The sequence below is a fragment of the Oryza glaberrima genome, chromosome 6 (genome assembly GCF_000147395.1).
Source record: "Oryza glaberrima chromosome 6, OglaRS2, whole genome shotgun sequence".
Classification (NCBI taxonomy): Eukaryota; Viridiplantae; Streptophyta; class Magnoliopsida; order Poales; family Poaceae; genus Oryza; species Oryza glaberrima.
Window position 1 is genome coordinate 26,392,945 of NC_068331.1, and position 18,495 is coordinate 26,411,439.

At 39.2% G+C, this 18,495-nt stretch overlaps 1 protein-coding gene across 1 annotated transcript; it reads left to right on the plus strand.

Annotated features, from left to right (window-relative positions):
• Nucleotides 1-13,777: 13,777 nt before the first annotated feature.
• LOC127778042 (uncharacterized) lies at nt 13,778-14,654 on the plus strand. Its single transcript, XM_052304688.1, has one exon. The coding sequence runs from the start codon at nt 13,837-13,839 to the stop codon at nt 14,323-14,325; it is 489 nt and encodes a 162-aa protein (XP_052160648.1). The 5' UTR covers nt 13,778-13,836; the 3' UTR covers nt 14,326-14,654.
• Nucleotides 14,655-18,495: the final 3,841 nt, after the last annotated feature.

Consider the following 18,495-nt stretch of genomic DNA (forward strand, 5'->3'; position numbering starts at 1 on the left):
GATTTGATGCCTGCATGGTTAACTTTTCAGGCTAGGGGGTATAAACGTATTTATAGGGGATAAAGCTAGGTGTGTTGTACTCGACATCTTCCCAAATTGTCGAGCACAACAACTCATCTATTGTTTGTCTCTTATCTATTATTTGTACTCGACAAGATCAGAAAATAAGACATCTCTTACAAGTAACAACTCTTCTGCTCCCTCCGTTTCACAATGTAAGTCATTCTATCATTTCTCACGTTTACATTGATATTAATGAATCTAAATAGATATATATGTCTAGATTCATTAATATCAATATAAATATGTGAAATAATAGAATGACTTACATTGTGAAACGGAGGAAGTATTATTTATCAAGACTTCGCTAGCTCAAAACAGTTTAATGCCAACCCAACCAACTCATGATTCCAGTCCCAATTAGAAGAGACATTAGATTCACACAGCACGGCCACAATTGCATGAGAAAAAAAAGGGATCTAAAAGGATCCAAAAAAAAGAAAACCTGAGTGAGATGATCCCAGGCTAACCCAATGGCCTCCACCTTGAAGTAGTCCCCAAATCACCAGTTCCTAAGCATCTCGAAGAAAGTTTGACAGAATGTCGAACAAACTCGGCGCCGGCGTGGCGTGCGCCGCAACGGCTCCGGCGGTAGGGGGAACCACTACCCCACCATCTGGGGCAGTTCTCGGCTGAAGGGGGATGAGATGGCGTGCGCTGGTCTAGCGGTGGGCAGCTGCGCGATGGTGCCTCGGTGCCGGTCTGGCGGTGTGGTAGTGCCTCGGCTTTGGTCTGGCGATGCAATGGTGCGTTGTCGTTGGTCCGTTGCAAGGATGAAGGAGGTCCGGCGTTGCGCGGAACGAGGACGTGAGGTTGTTGGTCCGGCGGTAAACTGTCGCTGGACCATAGTAAGGAGAGGAGGCGTAGAGCGAGGATGCGCGCGGGGAGCAAGGCGCAGAGTGAGTAGGCGGAGTCACCGCACGGGGATTTGCGCCGCACAGCCACCGCATAGGGACCGAAATTGCTAGTGGGATGAGATCGGGCAAAATCGCTAGAGGAGATATACTAGCTACGGTGTACTCCTTTTTATATTAGTATATAGATGCGCTAATACAATACTACATTTTGTGTGCTTCGGGGAGAGTTCCAAACTTCTACTACTGAATACACCCTAAATATGCGGTGGAAGGTGGAAACTCAATTTTGGTGAAAACTCATGTAAACTCTGACAAAAAAGTGTATCTAAGATATAAAAAAAAGAATTCACACATGTAGCTTGTGCAAACTCGACTTTATTGGTAAGAATTGGGAAAATGTAGTCAGATAACTACCAAAAATTATTCAAACCAATTAATCCAGCCGTCGAACACGCAACGTCGTACAATGATGATTATAGGGATGATCGATCTACCTAGTGGTGACCGAAAACTGCACATGTTGCTATATATAGTTGGATCGATGGAGACTCAATCGATCGATACAGGGTGGATTTACAGTCTAATGGTCGGTGGCGATACCGATGACTTTTAGCAAAACCTAGTTATAACGAAACTGTTTATTCATATATTATAACACTATAATCCAAGCATAACAAGTATGCTATAACACTAATAAATACGTTATAACACCAACGAATCGATTTTTTTTTTAGATCTGCCGCTGGATTGATCCATGCATATATCGTTTGCTCAAAGATCGATCATATGTATCATATGCATCTGCTTGATTAATTTGACCCTTTGGTCGGTGTAAATATATCAGGCTATTTATCAGCCACACAAAACCTTAGTTGAGCGTTATTGGTGCATGTGTAATATTGTCCATCTTTTTGAAGCCAATTAGTAGGATTGACATTGCAGTTTCTCCTCCCCTTTTGTTTTGAGTAAGACATTGCGGATGTGGTTCATCCCCCAAGGGAACATCCCCTCGTTGTTTGCATGTCATATAAATAGTTATCAAAATTTTTTAAAAAAAAATAACATAGATTAATACGAAATAAATCACTCGACCAAATTCAACTTCTACAAGTTGCAACATAAATAACAAATTAAACTGAAAATAGTTATCATACATTCGCAACTATATTTGTTATTTTTGTTACAACTTGTAGAAGTTGAATTTAAACTTGTATGTTTATAGAGTGATATATTTCATATTAATCTATGTTGCCTTTTTTTCATATTTTTTATGACTATTTAGGTGGAATGCATGAAATGAGCCGATATCCCCTCGAGGGATGAAATGACTTTCCCAGACATTGCTGTTGTCACTTGTCTACCCAGCAAGCTCTAGTTAATTAGCTGGCCGGTGTAACAAGGACGGAACATGCATGTCATAGCCATCAGACCATTCTACACTCGACTGAGTTCGTTTCATCATTTTTACACTTTTTCTTCAACGTGCACGCTTCTTAAATTGATAAATAATACTATTTTTTAAAAAAAATAGAAAAGTTGTTTGAAAAAAGCTTATTACTTCCTCTGTTTCACAATGTAAGTCATTTTAGCATTTCCAACATTCATATTAATGTTAATGAATCTAAATAGATATATATGTCTAGATTCATTAACATCAATATAAATGTAAAAAATGCTAAAATGACTTATATTATAAAACGGATGAGGTATTATATTTTTTAAGTTTTTTAAGCTAGTATTTAATTAATTATGCTCTAATGAGCTATTCCATTTTTCGTGTTGATGTGGAGAACTTTCCAATGCAAAGTAACGAACACCCTATTATTTTAGCTATATATACATATCGTGTACAAATACACGTACTTCGTCCGTTTTAAAATAAACTATTATTTCACCCCTGAAGATTGGTTTATTTTAGGGAGTATCCAACGTACGTGTACGTCCATGCTGGAGGATAACGGACGCATGCACGTGGCCCGGTGACGACGTGGCAGAATGCCAACGCGACAGCTTAGTCCATTCACAATACAAGCTATAGGGCCCGTACCCCTAACCCAAAAAATTGGCCTAAAGACGGCCTATTCTACAGTGCAAGCACCCCTAGTTGTATACAGTGGGGGAGGTAACCGAGTCCACAGTAGTTTAATTGGATAAATGCAGTGGGAGAGGTAACCGAGTCCACAGTGCATGTACCCTACCAAAATGAGGGCACGGGCAGGTGAAGGAAATAATTCCAAACCTGCCCTCCAGCGCTCGGTCTCGACGCCCCTTTCTCCTCCTCGATTCGCTTTGTTTCCTCCGTCGCACGCCTCCTCCCCCACCTCCTTCCCACACTCCGACTCCTCCACTGCCGCGTCCGGCTCCTCAGCCGCTGCCGCACTCCGTCTCCTCCTCCTCCCCTCGCCCCGCCCTTACTCCTCCGCTCCCACACGACCACGCCCCAGATCCAGGCTGAGAGGGTGGGGGTCTACGTCCGCCCAGGCGTGGCGGTCGGAGGCCAGCGTGTTAGGAAACGATAGGCGAACAAACGATAAAGAACAATAGATCAATCACAAAAGACACAAGATTTAACGTGGAAACCCTCCCAAAACAGGAGAGAAAAAACCACGGGCGCCAGCCAGCAAAATATCTTCACTATATCTGAGGTGAGGTTATAGCGCCGCACGGCGGCTTACAAGAGGTATATATATAGTGGAACCCTAAAAGGGATGATGATCCGCTACGGCAGAAGCTGGCCTTTATTAAGTGCAAATGAATTTGGATCACAACTCAACACAGCGCGCGGCCCAGTCCGCCCGAGCCCTCTGGCTTGGAGGTGGCGGCCAACGGCGTGGTCCTCGTCGCCGTGCGCCTCGTCGTCGCCTGCGCGGCCGCGCCGCTCGCTTCTCCTCCCCTTCACCTTCTTCCTCCTCTTCGTTGTGCTCTCCTCCCTCACGGCGGATGCCTGGGCGGCGAGCGGGGACACCGGGGAGGTGAGGCACCGACGCCGCGGCGACCGACGCGCGTGGGAGGACTCCTCTCCTCGTCGGTGCGCGCGCGGTCGGGGAGGCAGAGTCGTGGTTGCCGGCTCGTCGTCGTCGTCGTGATTTTGCTGGGATGATTTTGCCGTGATGAATTTGCTGTGATGAATTTGCTTTCCTTTTCTTTTTTTATCTTGTCGAATCCGATCTTTTCTTCTCTTCCAATCTCCAAGATTTTATTGCCTTTTCTCTTCCAATCCGATCTGTGGCGGGAGGGGATTTTGGGAGGGCGAATCGGGGATTCCACCTCCCGTTCGCCGCGAGGGCATGCGCTCGTCACGGACACGTGCTCCACAGCGCGCGGAACTTCGCCTCGCGACGGCGCGCGCGGACTCGCCGAGAGGAGGAAGTGCGGCGCTCTGCGTGGGGGCGAGGTGCTTTGCAGGGGCGCGGCGACACCCTCCACGTCTGCGTTTTTCTGAGCTGGCACTGTGAAACACCAATCCAACTCACCGCACTGTGAGAGGCCTTAGTACTGGAAACAGAGAAATTTCATGAGCATCTGACAGAGCTAGCTGAGCTGGTGTACTCACTCCAGTACTCCAGTAGCTGAGCTGGTGTACTCCCACTACTGTACCCACCCTAAATATGCGGTGCAAGGTGAAAACTCAATCTTAGAGCTCATATGAATTATAGGATTGAAAAAATGTAGGAATAGGAAAAACTCAGTAATAGTATAGGAAATCATATGCAAAACAGATGATTGAAAAACATAAGAAAATTGTAGGAATGATATTTGATTGGTATAAAGGAAAAACATAGGAATGTTGAGTATTAAGTCAATAGCAATCAAAATTTGAATGGTTTTACTAGGGTTAAACCTTATCTTCCAATAGTGTTTTGCCTCGATCCTACCTATAGGAAAAGAAAAATAAGCTCAAGGTGGATGTTAATTTTCCTATGGAATTCTCTTGAAATCATGGTCATAGGAAATATTTTCATGCTTTTTCTATGTTCAATTCCTACAAATCAAAGGGATAAATAGTACCAAATTCCGTAGGATTCTTGTTCCTATGTTTTTTTCTCTATTGTTCCCTATGAATCAAACGAGGCCTTAGTGAAAACTCATGCAAACTCTAACAAAAAGTCTAAGTGAAAAAAAATAAAAGAATTCACACATGTTAGCTTGTGCAAACTCGACTTCATTTGTAAAAGAATCGACTTCATTTGTACAAGAATTGGAAAAATATTCTTCATCCCTTGAGGGGATTCAAATCTTCTCATTTCTTGCCAGTCATCCAAGTACTTATTACTTTTAAAAAAATGATTTTTAAATGATAAGGTAGATTAGCATGAGATATATTACTCCACACACATAGAAGCTAAAATTTGATGTATATAAGTTGTAACAAAAATAAAAAATAGTTACCATTTTCTTCAAATTTTTTATTACTTAATTATTAGGTGACATACAAGAAACGAGGGTATGTCACCTCGAGGGATGATCATCTCATCTGCCTCGGTAAGAAATTAAAAGTACCAAATTTTAAACCAGAAAATTGTCCTAACTATCGATTCGTTCGAAATTTCAACTTAGCCGTCGAATTTTGTCGAGCGGGGGTATTTTAGAAGCAAAGCTTTAGCAGATAGCAAAGGGCAATGCAGTCTTGGGAGAAGTAGTAGTAGCGCCGTAGTGTACACGCACTACGTACGCACGTCCAGCTGGCTAGATTTTTCTCCTCGACGTACATATGCGCGTGGTTGCAGGCCAACGCGCCCAAGTCAAGTCCGACAAGTCGCATGCACGCCGTGACGACGTCGACCTAGATCTTTCTCCTCGACGGCTGCATGCAAGCGTGAAGCGTCTCTGGATTAAGTTTGGGACTAGCTATATTTAAAAAATAGTCTGTATATATTTACATTATAAGTCTCTAAATTACATATGTAATTTTAGTGTATTTACAATGTAAGTTCCAAAATTACATATGTAAATCTTAAAATTACGTATGTAAATCCTAAAATTACATATGTAAGTGGTGTGTAAATGGGATATAAACTATTGTGTAAATTTGTATAGGAGTATCTAATCATCATGCAACATAAATCTTTGAATAAAACAGTCAGATTCGGTAATCTTTGAATAAAACGATCAGAAAAAAACAGCAAAGCGTGTGTGCTGATGCCCTGTGAGCACGAATCTTCGTGTCAATCTTAAGGCTGAAAATTCGACTATGTTTATGACAAAAATCTGTCGCCATAATTATAGCCAATCCATTATTTTTATTACCACAGATTCACTTTAAAAAAATTGAGTGTATATAGACTGATATTTTTTTTCGCGAACGCGCAAAAAGATTGCACGTCAATATATTAGAAGAATAGAGTTTTTGTTACACGATGCACTCAACCAGACCGGCCTATGCCAAAAAAGGAAGAAAACAATGATAACAACACAAGGAAGGAAAAGGAAAAAAAAGTCGATACGACGGTAAGTCTACTCCAAAACAGCGGAATGGGGCAGAGCTACTCTACACTCCCAACAATTCTCCAAAGGAAGCGACGGCTGCTAACGACCACAGCCAGAGACTGACATATGCTCGATTTTTTTAATTTTGAATTGGGAAATTTTTTCTTTGTTACACAATGGGGGGCATCTTAACTCCCTTCAAAGTTCACCCACGTTGTATAGATGAAGAAGTTCACCCACGTTGTTATTGATGTGTATAAAGTATTGGCGTCAATTGTGCAAACTTTGTGGGCTAATATGTTGCTTGTTATGCTAAAAGCGTGTGGGCTTGACTTTTAGATGGACGTGTCTAAATCTGGAAAGAAAACGGCCCAGGAGGAAAGGCCCATGGGCTTCCTGTGCAGGTGGGCTTATTAGACTTGTAATTTGAAAGGAACGACATTGTGCCTCTTGAGAGGAATTCCCTCTTGAGATGATCAAATTTCCATCTTTGTGGCGCCAGTTTTTTTTTTTCAATTTAGTTCTTTAACCTTTCGTATTTTCATCATTCTTTTTTTTTCTGCTTGCCAATGTACTCTCGTGCATGTCGTGTCAATCCTACCACACGGTGTTCGATTAATTATTATGTCCTTTGTTTTAGTACTTAATTAGATTTTGCATTCGATGTTACTGACAATTCAAGCAAGGCTAGCTATTGATTATTGAGAATTTGTGATCTTTGATCTATAGGGAACAACTTTCAGAAGCTGCTGTGTAACTAAGACATCTAAGATATCTAGTTCCTAAAATCCATGCAAAATATTGACCTAGGCCCAAGTAACTAACACATATAGACAAGAAGTTTTTATCTAATGAAGATTTATTTGATCCCCGGTCTCTACCACAATGCACATAACCAATTAGTTTTTACTTAAATAAAATAAAAGAGTGTGGTGGGACAAATACCCAGCTACCCTTAAGAAATAAAAATAGTTGACATGCTAAAAAAAACCACACATATTCTAACAATTAAATCAATTCATGTTAAGTCACGGATAATATTGGAATAAAATACCCTTGTCAACTGATTCTAAAAGTAAAACACCGCTTCATATAATATTATAGATCAATATTGGAGTCAGTTGGAACGCATCGAGATTAAAGAAAAAAGGAGTTTGACATGCTCTATTTGGGCCTAGCTAGTTTGTATATGGTAATAGAACAGAATAACACGAGCAATTGCAAAACATTTCCAAATTAAGCATCACCAAGACTACCACAAAACTGTGTGCAGAAGTTCCTCCTACACAATCTTGTTATCTTGTATAACCATGGAAATCACTTTTCTGCCACCTTTTCTACACGATCTTGCATAAGCCAATGGAATTCTTAACACCTTTCCTTGATGCAAGTCATGCCACCTTTCTGCAAAAAAAAAAAGAAGAGAGAGAGAGAGAGAGAGAGAGAGAGAGAGAGGCATTTTCACATAATCACACTTCAAACACACCAAGAACTACTTTGAATGAATTGATCATAGTTAATTACCAACTGGAAAAAGACTGAACGGAACACTTGATTAAAAAGAGTGAAAGTATTTACGAAGTTGATGCGCACCTACAATAGAAGGCACTTATATTATTATTTTTCCTTCAAGAAGTCATGTCACCATGGACAAAGATGTGATAAATCATGAGGTCACCCTTCAACGAATTCGGAAAAAAAGGTCAGGCAGGCGTACTGCAGTCAGTTAAAAAGCTTGACCACTGAAGTTTCAGAAAGATAAAATGCAAATTAAGCCTGTTTTTACTGACCATGCCACTTCGATCGGTCGATCTCTTCTAAGCTAGCTAATCTAATTTGTGCCCTGACAACAAAAACTAAGCACAATTGGCCAAATGTTTTCTCTACGTACTTAGCTTGATTAATTTATCTTTGCTGCAACCAGCTGTACTAAATTCCAGTCTTGCAAGCGTGCAGATTGAAAAGGACAAACAAAAGTCTTTGATTCGATTCGATTCAACGAAGATATCATTATTTTCAAGAACTTTTACTAGCATCAGGAAATGTGGATTTTGTTCACCGCAGGCTGAGTCAAAATTGGCATGCATCCTGTCATGTGGAAAAAGAATTGTACAGTGGCCACTCATGTGGTTTCTAGAAGGAAACAGTAAAATGGATGGATGGCTAAGACGATTATCATTCACCTAATCATCTTGTTGGAAATTAACCTTAGAGAAGAGAGTGACATCATCGTAGACTCGTCATGGTCTTTTCGATTGGTTGTCAGCTACGGCTTGATAAGAAAATAATACACACCCGTTGGTCTACGGTCAATTCTTGTATATTGCATATGGAAATTATTACAAACTAGGCATGGTCTTTTAAGCAGTAATATTAATTAATTTATTGATGTCCATTTGCAAGCAGTACCGGTACGTACAGCTGTGCTAATTAATGTAGCTGTCAACTCAAAAAGATGATCAAATTAAGTAACCAATATCAACAAAAAAAATATCTCCGTAAAAAAGTAGCCAATAACAAAGCACTGGTTACAGCTGCTGCGTTGCGTTGTAACAAAAAACTTTCGAAAAATATAAAAAGATATTTCAATTAGAAAATTCAATAAAAACTTCCTATCATATCGCAAACTTCTCTTAAAGATAGCATGTTTATATCTGAAACAAAATTATTCAATATTGAGTGAGGTGTTTTTCTCTTTCTTCTCAAACTCTGATAAAGAAGCGGTGAGTGTTCCTTTCTCCAGAAAACCGATGCACCTGTTCAATTCCAACATAAAACTATATAATATAATAAGGAAAAAAATAGAAAAGGAACTAAAGAAAATGCAAATTAAGCTGTTGATATGTTTGATAGTTTTTTATGCGGAGTTCATGCTAGAGAGCGTTCACTGATTAGGATTTTTCCATGCGCATATACTCCTACTAGATAGAAAAAAAGGATAAATTAAACTGCCCCTAAAATGACATCTCGAGAAAACGAATGGCGTGGAAAAAATCAATTGTAGCAGACTAGCTAGCAGTTTTCGTTCTCCATGTGAAGATGAAAGGAAGCTTCGAATTAGCGTACGTATGGTGGTGCACGAAGACAAAGACGTATATATACGTACAGGGACACATGAAGACACCTCGTATGTAGTTGAAGGGGACCACTTGCGGTGCCCACAAGCTAGCGAATATGGATTACCGGTCTAATGGTGTATCTAAGCCACGAGTTAAACAATCGCCAGCGTATGTATTTATTTGGAAATTGGTTTATGGTAATACCGGCCAGGTCCACAAAAAAATCGATTTTATTTGTGGCTAGTGTACTATATGGTCAATTTGGTATTACCGAAATGATATAATTTTTTATAATAAAAAATTGCTGGGTTATCTTCATGTCTACCAATTAGCTTCGTACTTGGTATTTGATGCTATCAAAAGTAGTAGGATACCATACGCAGTGGTACTATATATGTACACCCATGGAATTGCTAGCCCTCATGAAATTGGTAACCAATGAACTTCTGATCTGTTTTGGATGGATGGGGGCTTGTTCCATCACTCAATTTTGTTTTTCCTTTTTCTTCAACGCTAAACTCATATATTGGCTGTGTGTGATTGTTGACAGAGACCGGAAATGTAACCATTTCTATTATCTAAAAATTTATTAATACATAGTACATATATTTATAAAGATTAAATTGACAACCCCATAATTATGTGCTTCAATTATGCTTAATTTGAAGACACTAGTAGTATTGTAACATGGCTAAAATCTACTGTTTATATATGAAGAAGTCCGAGTCTGGCCGTATTAGCTAGAGTTGATTACGCTGGCAGGGTTGTAAAACTAAAAATAAAAATCTTACTACCTCCGTTACAAAAAGGTTGTAGTTTTACAAGGTTTATCTTCAACGTTTGATCGTCTGTCTTATTTGAAAAAAATTATGATTAGTATTTTTATTGTTATTAGATGATAAAACATGAATAATACTTTATGTGTGACTATTTTTTAAAAAAAAACTTTAAATAAAGCGGACGGTTAAACGTGGAACACGAAAACTGATAATTGCCCTTAAATTGGAACAGAGATAGAAGTATAGTATAAGCTACTAGATAAGTAGTACACACTCCGTTTGTTTCATGTTGTAATTAGATGTTTGATGTCTAATTTATTTGAAGTCAAACTCTTCACGTCTGATCAGAAAAACAAAAACATGGCATTATTTTCTACATGCAAAACAAATATATAAAAATATGATATATCTTCAATTGGGATCTAATTAATTAATAAAACTAATCTAGTGTTACTTATGACAAACTTTTTTTATAAACTTTTGATCAAAATTAAATGAGTTTTACTTATAGGATAACTAAGTGAAACCCCGCGCATTGCTGCGGGAATTTAGTATGATAACAATTAAAAAAATAACGTGTAACATAGCTAGATAACATCAGATTAAGTAAATTAATGTGGTTTATGATAATTTAAATTTAAATAGTATGTGGAATGGTGATTCAAACGTAAAAAGTAAGGTGGTATGACTTTATGGAAGAAGAAAGGTAGAGAGATAGTTTGACCGTAGATTAATCATCTAAAGGCTAAAAACAATTGATGTGATATGACTTAATTAGAGGGGAAAAGGAGAAAGATAATTTGTACCATAGATTAATCATTTAAACACTAACTAAGTGAGGATGAACTATATAAGTATATAGGATATCATAAAACATAACAAATATACATTGAAATATTCTGTGAATTACGTTGGATGATAATTTAACATGTTTGTATTTGAAAAGCTCTTAAATTAAATATATATATATATATATATATATATATATATATATATATATATATATATATATATATATATATATATATATATATATATATATATATATATAAAGATATAGCATGTTTGCATGATGTTTAAATGTGATTATTGTTAGTGGATGATGATGTGGCATCTTTGTATGTTAAGCTTAAGTAGTTAGTGGAGGATAATTTTATAGTAAGATAGGATTACCCTGCTGCAGTCTTGAGAGAATTGCATTGAGTACGTTGTACGTAGCAGCATGCAGTAGTAGCCGTAGTACTAGGCGCGTCCTGTGCCCCGCCCTTACCGGCTTGTTCCTGGATGCATCGCGGCTAGCTAGCTTGCAAAGTTGTTGAACGCGGCGACCACGCTCATCAGGTTAAGGTCGTTAGTCAAGTCGCACGCGCCGTGATCTGACGCCGACGTCCGTGCGCGGGTTGGTCGGAGGGTTGATCCACTCGAAAGCGATCGAGCCTACTGATTGTGGTTTGTCCCCGTTTATTTTTTTTTTGACGGTGGGAGTGCGTGCCTTGTTTCAGATCAAACTAGCTAGCTAGTGGACCACTCCGACCGATACTTGTGGCCCGTGTTATTTTTTAAAAACTACTCCCTACATCTCAAAATAAGACAAACCATGGTTTCCGTGTCCAATGTTTAACCGTCCGTCTTATTTGAAAAAATTATAAAAAAAATTAAAAAGACAAGTCACGCATAAAATATTAATCATGTTTTATCATCTAACAACAATGAAAATACGAATTATAAAAAAATTTCATATAAGACGGACAGTCAAAGTTAGACACGGAAACCCAGAGTTTGCCTCTTTTTGGGACGGGGGGAGTAGCTAGGATTCAAATTCCAGTATATATTTTGCTTTAGTATATATGTTTAGTTGCGCTATATATGAAGTCATATTTGCACTCGTGTGCGCTCATGCGTATATATGGCCACATGTTGTTCTCTTTCGACGAATGGAGTGATGTGATAAATGCACATGCTTCCCAAGATTCTAAATGTACGATTTTTTTTAGAAAAATATACTTCTTAAAAGATAGTTTGAATTAATCTATTTTTAACTTTATAATATTAATTCCTTCGTTTCTATCCTCGAATAATTATCACAAATCATTTATCTATTAGCCATTAGTTTTGAAAAAAAAGATAACAATAATAAATAAATTAAATAAAGAAAATGAAGCGATTAATTAATACTATGGTCGGTCCAAAGCCCTGGTTCTGTTTGCATATTGTGTTTGGATGATGCCCTGGCCTTCGAAATCGATCGAACGCCTGAGAGTGTATCTAGCTATAGCTAGGTGAAAATTCTAAATTAAATCATGCATGTAAATATGCTAAGCCACTTATCATGCATACGTAGCATTACGTTTCTAGGCTATGGGCCGGTTGGTCCGCATATAAAATTCTAACACCTAACTAGCTATATATAGCTAGCTACATCTTGTTTTAGAATAGATTAGCAAATTTCCAAATCATGCATCATCATGTCATCTAGAAATATTACTCCGGTCTTCAGGCTTATTCATCTTCTGTTTCCAAATAATGTAATGTTAACTGGCTGATTTGTTGGTTCGTCTGATAATACAAAAATTAAAAGCGATTTTGCGTGTGTGTTTGTCAACAGGGGTAGCTAGTATCCTCGCTCTGCCCTTCCACTGTCGCACTCAGCAACAATTTCAAGCCCACCATGGAATACCAGCTTGCACGTTCCAAAACCAGACAAATTAAATGGTTCGACCCTGAGACCACCGGAAGGAAGAAGAAGAATTTCCTGGTTTGAATTAAATAATGTGCCATATAATCATCTTTTAGCTGCTGCATGGGGTTTAGGTGTGGAACAATCCAAATTTAGGGATATCCGGGATTATTTTATAATCAGTGCAGTTGAGAGAGTGAATTTGTTGATTAGCTGATCTGGCTAGCAGTTGAAATTAAAATTTCGCGAGGAATCTAATCAATTAATATTTATTAGTAGAGATTCGTAAATTGAAGTGTGTCGTAAGTTCTGTTGAGTTCTCTGTCGTCGTAAATTATTGTGATTTTTTAGGGAGGGGTGGTTAGTATAAGAGGGTTTTCCACGTTAAATCTATATAACTAGTATCAGACATCAATTTTTTATCTGATATAATATAATTATCAAGTATTTTTTGCATTGCCCGCCGTAAGGGAGTATCTCAATTACATAGGTTAATTAAATAATTAGTTACTGCCACTACTTATTGCATTCATCTAATCACTAAATTCCACGGTCTTAACTTTCAAAGATGCTCATATATGATAGCCAACATTTTTGAACCCCAACTTCATAAGGTTGACGCCAGGACCAACGCCAACCATATGCACAGACTAGTAAACGTCTTCTCTCTCCATTCAATTCCTGCTTAATTAATCCATTATTACCTCCATGCCACATCTCTCTCTCTAGCTTGTCTATGTCACTGATCAGTGAAATCATTATTCCACACGCTCATGCTACTAGCAACAAGTGGCAGCCGTTCTGATAGAATGTAAGCCACTCCATTCCATTCCATCCCATGGATCTCTTTTCCTTATAAATGGCGCCCCGATCCTTGATGATGATGAGCAAACGCATGCATGAAATAATCCTCTCTAATTAACACAGAAACCCTAATCGGTGCCGGTTGGTAACCCCACAAGCTTAACGTGTCGACGATGAGTGAGCTGATGCGGAGGATGAGCTTCTCTGACCGCGTTGGCGGCGGCGGCGGCGGCGACGGCGGAGGCGGCGGCGCGGCGGCGGCCGTGAAGCGCGGGCTGATGAGGAGGCTGAGCTTCTCGGACCGCGTCGTGGGCGACAACGGCGGCGGCGGGGGCGGCGGGGCAACGCCGCCGCGCGGCGGGCTATTGAGGAGGCTGAGCTTCTCGGACCGCGCGGGCGGCGGCGGCGGCGGCGACGGCGTGCCGCGCGGGTGCGTGCCGGTGATGGTGGGAGACAACGGCAGCGACGGCGACGGCGGCGGCGGCGGCGGCGAGCGGTTCGTGGTGCGGGTGGAGGCGCTGCGGCACCCGGCGTTCGCGGCGCTGCTGGAGAAGGCGGCGCAGGAGTTCGGGTACAAGCAGGAGGGCATCCTCCGTGTGCCCTGCGACGTCAGCCATTTCCAGCAAGTCCTCCACGCCGCCACCGCCGCCGCCAAGAGCTAACTAATCCGTTGTTATTAACCGCGATCTCAGCTCGATTAATTGATGAATTAATTGAGCAAATTAAGCAGATGAGATGAGAGATGAGAGATCTCGATCGACTTCTCTTCAATTGAGTTTCTGAAAAATTATAGTAGGATGTTGATTAACTATTCAGTAGCTTAGTTAGTGCTGATGAATGCCAAATCGATCGAGATATAGACTCGGTGACTTCTCAAGTGGTCTTTAATTTCTCCTTTGGTATTCATCCATGCCTTACCTATGGTTATTAATATTATGTGCTGATTGCAATCGATATGATCCTGTCAGAAATGTCCATTGGAATAATAATTCATGAATTATTCAGCATGCATTTCCATTCTATTGATTTTGCTGTCATTAATGGATTTTCGTACGTATAACGAGTATGGGGCCATTCTCAACTCAATAACTAGGATGGTGTCTATAGCATTAAATAGACTACCACTTAGAATGAAAAATGATGTGATAAGTGAATAAATGAGGAAAGAGAAGGAAACCATGTTTTGCATAAACATAGTTTCTACATAACATCCAATACATCATGTGAGATAAGTAGCATTAAATTTTTAAGTATGGATAGTGGTGTTTGCATTAGAAAAGTAGTGTCTAGTGGAGTACTAGTTTCTTGATGATGTGGAGTTTATGGAAACTATATCTAGTGTTTTGGGTTGGGAATGGCATGGGTAAATTGAGGGTAAAAATAAATATATGTATTTTTTGAAGAAAGTACGAAAAGAAAGCTGAAAACAACATTCTTTTCCTATCTAGCTGCATTGTGTTATTGCATTTTGAAAAATAAATATGTGCATGCAAGAAGAGCAAGCCAGTTAAAGTTTGGGATATATTTTGAATAGCAAAGGCTTGTAGTTTTTTTTTAATTCAATTCCACACCAGACTTTGGTATATGATATATCGATCAGTGTCATCCACAACAAACAATGCGAAGAAAATACAATAATACATGAAGTAAGATTAGAAACTATAAAAGAATAGCTCGAAATTCGACTGCGCCCACCACAAAAATATGAATATACTCCGTATTATAGTTCAAACATTTAATTATCATGTACCCTTTGATCATAAGTGTTTGAATTCTTTAGGACAAGATCCAGTTAAAATCTTGTAATCATTACCATCAATTTTATATCGGAATACGTTTGTGTGAGGAGTTCATGATTCAGGACTGAGTCAAATCAACATGCATGCATGACAGCATGACGCGTTCTCCCTCTTACAAGTCACCATCTCCATGCACATCTATTGTGCGAAGCATATGCACGATGAAGCCATGCACAAGGTGCCAATTGCATGTAGTTCTGAATAATCAGCTGGGCGTTCCGTCCGTGTTCTGAACAAGTTGTCTGTATAACCGAGACGCCTGGCCTTTGACGATGTTTGGACACGCTATTGTTTTTCTCTTCCCTTTCTTGTCAGACACAAACAAGTTGGTGTTTGACCACTACTAGTACAATAGTAGTTTATATCCATCGATTCATGCATGCATGCTTGTCAACACGTACGCCAACCATGCAACGCGAACATACTTCATCTTGATTAATACATTTTTCTCGACAGTCAAACTATGAGTAAAAGGAAAAATAATAATAGAACATTAGAGTTTATCAATACTTATCGTAAAACGAACAAATGATACCCATACTTTAATGTGAAATATATTGATAAATATATGTTAAATATTATAAAATAATATATAAATTTGTTAAAATATCGCGCAAATAATGTGAGGGGTGATGATTGGATACGCTTGCACGTTGATTTGTATAATTAAATAAATTGTAGATGATGTTATATGCTTGTACGAGGTTAGATATGCAATTGTTACTAGTGGATGACGATGTGACATGCATGTTGAGATTTAGATTTATTGGACTATAACTTTACTAAAAGTATAGATACATCGTCGATCGATATTTATTTAATATACAACGTGCAAATTTATTGACGCAGTATCACCGATTGAAATTATATATTTTAACAATATGTACGTTAAGAAAATCCAAAATCATGTATAAATCTACGGTGTTAAACTAGGTGAATTTTTAGAATTTGAGACTCGAAGTTAGAAATGTCTGACTAACTAAGATGAAGTTAAAAATGATAAAGTAATTTGGAACGGAGGAAGCAACCGTACTGCTACATACATGGTCAGCATGGACGACCAGATCGACGACTCCGCTCTCGTGTACGACGTCGGCGGCCGGGGCGGTCCGAGCGTGAGACGCACGGCCGATGGTCGACCGACCGACCGACCTTCTCATATGGCAGAGAGAGAGAGAGAGAGAGAGAGAGAGAGAGAGAGAGAGAGGAATTGAATTGAATCAATAGAGTGGCTACATGACAGCACGTTTCCTATTGACCAGATGTACTCTATTTGCTCTTGGAAAACCAGGGATGTGCATCATCAAAAAATAGCTACTACTCCAGCCAAAGCGACGATCGAGACGGCAGAAATTAGCTATACGTTCTGTACAGTACATTTATCGATCGGCCAAGATTTCTCGAGCTTGATTGATTGCAGCTTTTACAGGTTTTAAACCTACAGCTTTAGACATCTTAATTGCTTAGCTGGGAGAAGACGACGACGAGGACTTGGGAAAGTTACAGCAACTAGCTGCTAGATGAAGGATCGATCACGGATGGTCCCGTAAAATGTACTTTCACCTTCGGTCGCAGGTATGGTATTTGTCATTTGGTCAACAAAGAAACAGCAGGAGACTTTGAATTCAATGGGATTGGTGATTCAAATTGGTACCGGATCAAGAAGGCAAAGAAGAGTTCAACAGCAATATATAGGCACGACAAAAATTGGGCCTGGGAGGTTGTTGTTGGGCTTGGCTGGGCTAAGGCTTAAACTGGGCTAGAAGTGGCCCAGATTTAGCCTGAGTTAGGAGGAGGACTACTACTTGGGCCCACGCGCGATTTAGCTTTTCTTTCTTTTTAATCTTTTTGGGGATAAAGTTTATGAATTGGCGTTTCGTTTATACTCCCTTACTCCTAAAATATAAAAAGATTTTGTTTGAATAGGATATATTACTCTGAACTTTTTCATGAACGCTTTACTATGAACTTAGATATACTCTGATCCCTATATTTTAGAACAGAGAGAGTAGCACAAGTTCAAAATACAAATCAAACTTTCCTTTTGGTGTAAATTCAAAAACAATTTTGTACTATGAATTTCTCACGTATCCGTGCAACTCTATTTTTCGAACTACATCATCCGCTTTCACCTACGTTTCAAATCCTGTCCTTTTTTCATTGCGTCTCTTCGGTTGTGTTTTTTTCTTCTGAAGATGAAGATTAAGTTTTTTTTACATAAAACAAGGTGGTATTAATGAATGATTAATTGAGTTTTATTTATTATAAACTTAAAAAAATAGATTAATATGATATTTTAGAGCAACTTTCATATAGAAAGTTTTCATATGAAACATACCATTCAACAGTTTAAAAAGCGTACCATGAAAATCTTAATCATCATTCAATCAATTCTAGGTTTAGGGTTTAGAGAAAAGAATGTGACCTTTCAAAATAGGGCTGTCAACGAGCCAAGCCTGGATACTGATCGAGCTTGGGAGTGAGCTCAAGTTCGAGCTCGAGCTCGCTTCGAGCCTACATGAGCTTGACAGCTTGACTTGGTGGAACTTCAAAGAACTTACTCTTGTATAAGAGATATTAATGCAAATTATCGGTAGTCAAAATTAATATGTGCTACTTGTTTTGAATGAAGCCTATGCAGCTTTTCTCATGAATTTATGGCTTTGAAACGTTGCAATTAACAAAAGCTAGCTACTACATCTAATAGGAATAGTAGTACTATTACTAGCAGCCGGATAATTGCTTTATTGAGAAGCATTGATAAGGTCTTAAGACTTAAGCAGGTCAAGCACAGTGACAAGTATACATTGATCCATAAGAACATATTCTTAAATGCAATGCATCTTATGCTAATCAAGCCCTGCCGAGCTATTCGAGCTCGAGCTTGCTAGGCTTGCGAGCCTCAGCCTAGACTTGAGCTTGGCTTGTCTAGTATTCGAGCCGAGCTCGAATTAAGCCTGTAACGAATCAAGCTTGAGCAGCTTACGAGCTTCGAGCTTTTTTGACAGCCCTATTCCAAAACCCAATCTCTTT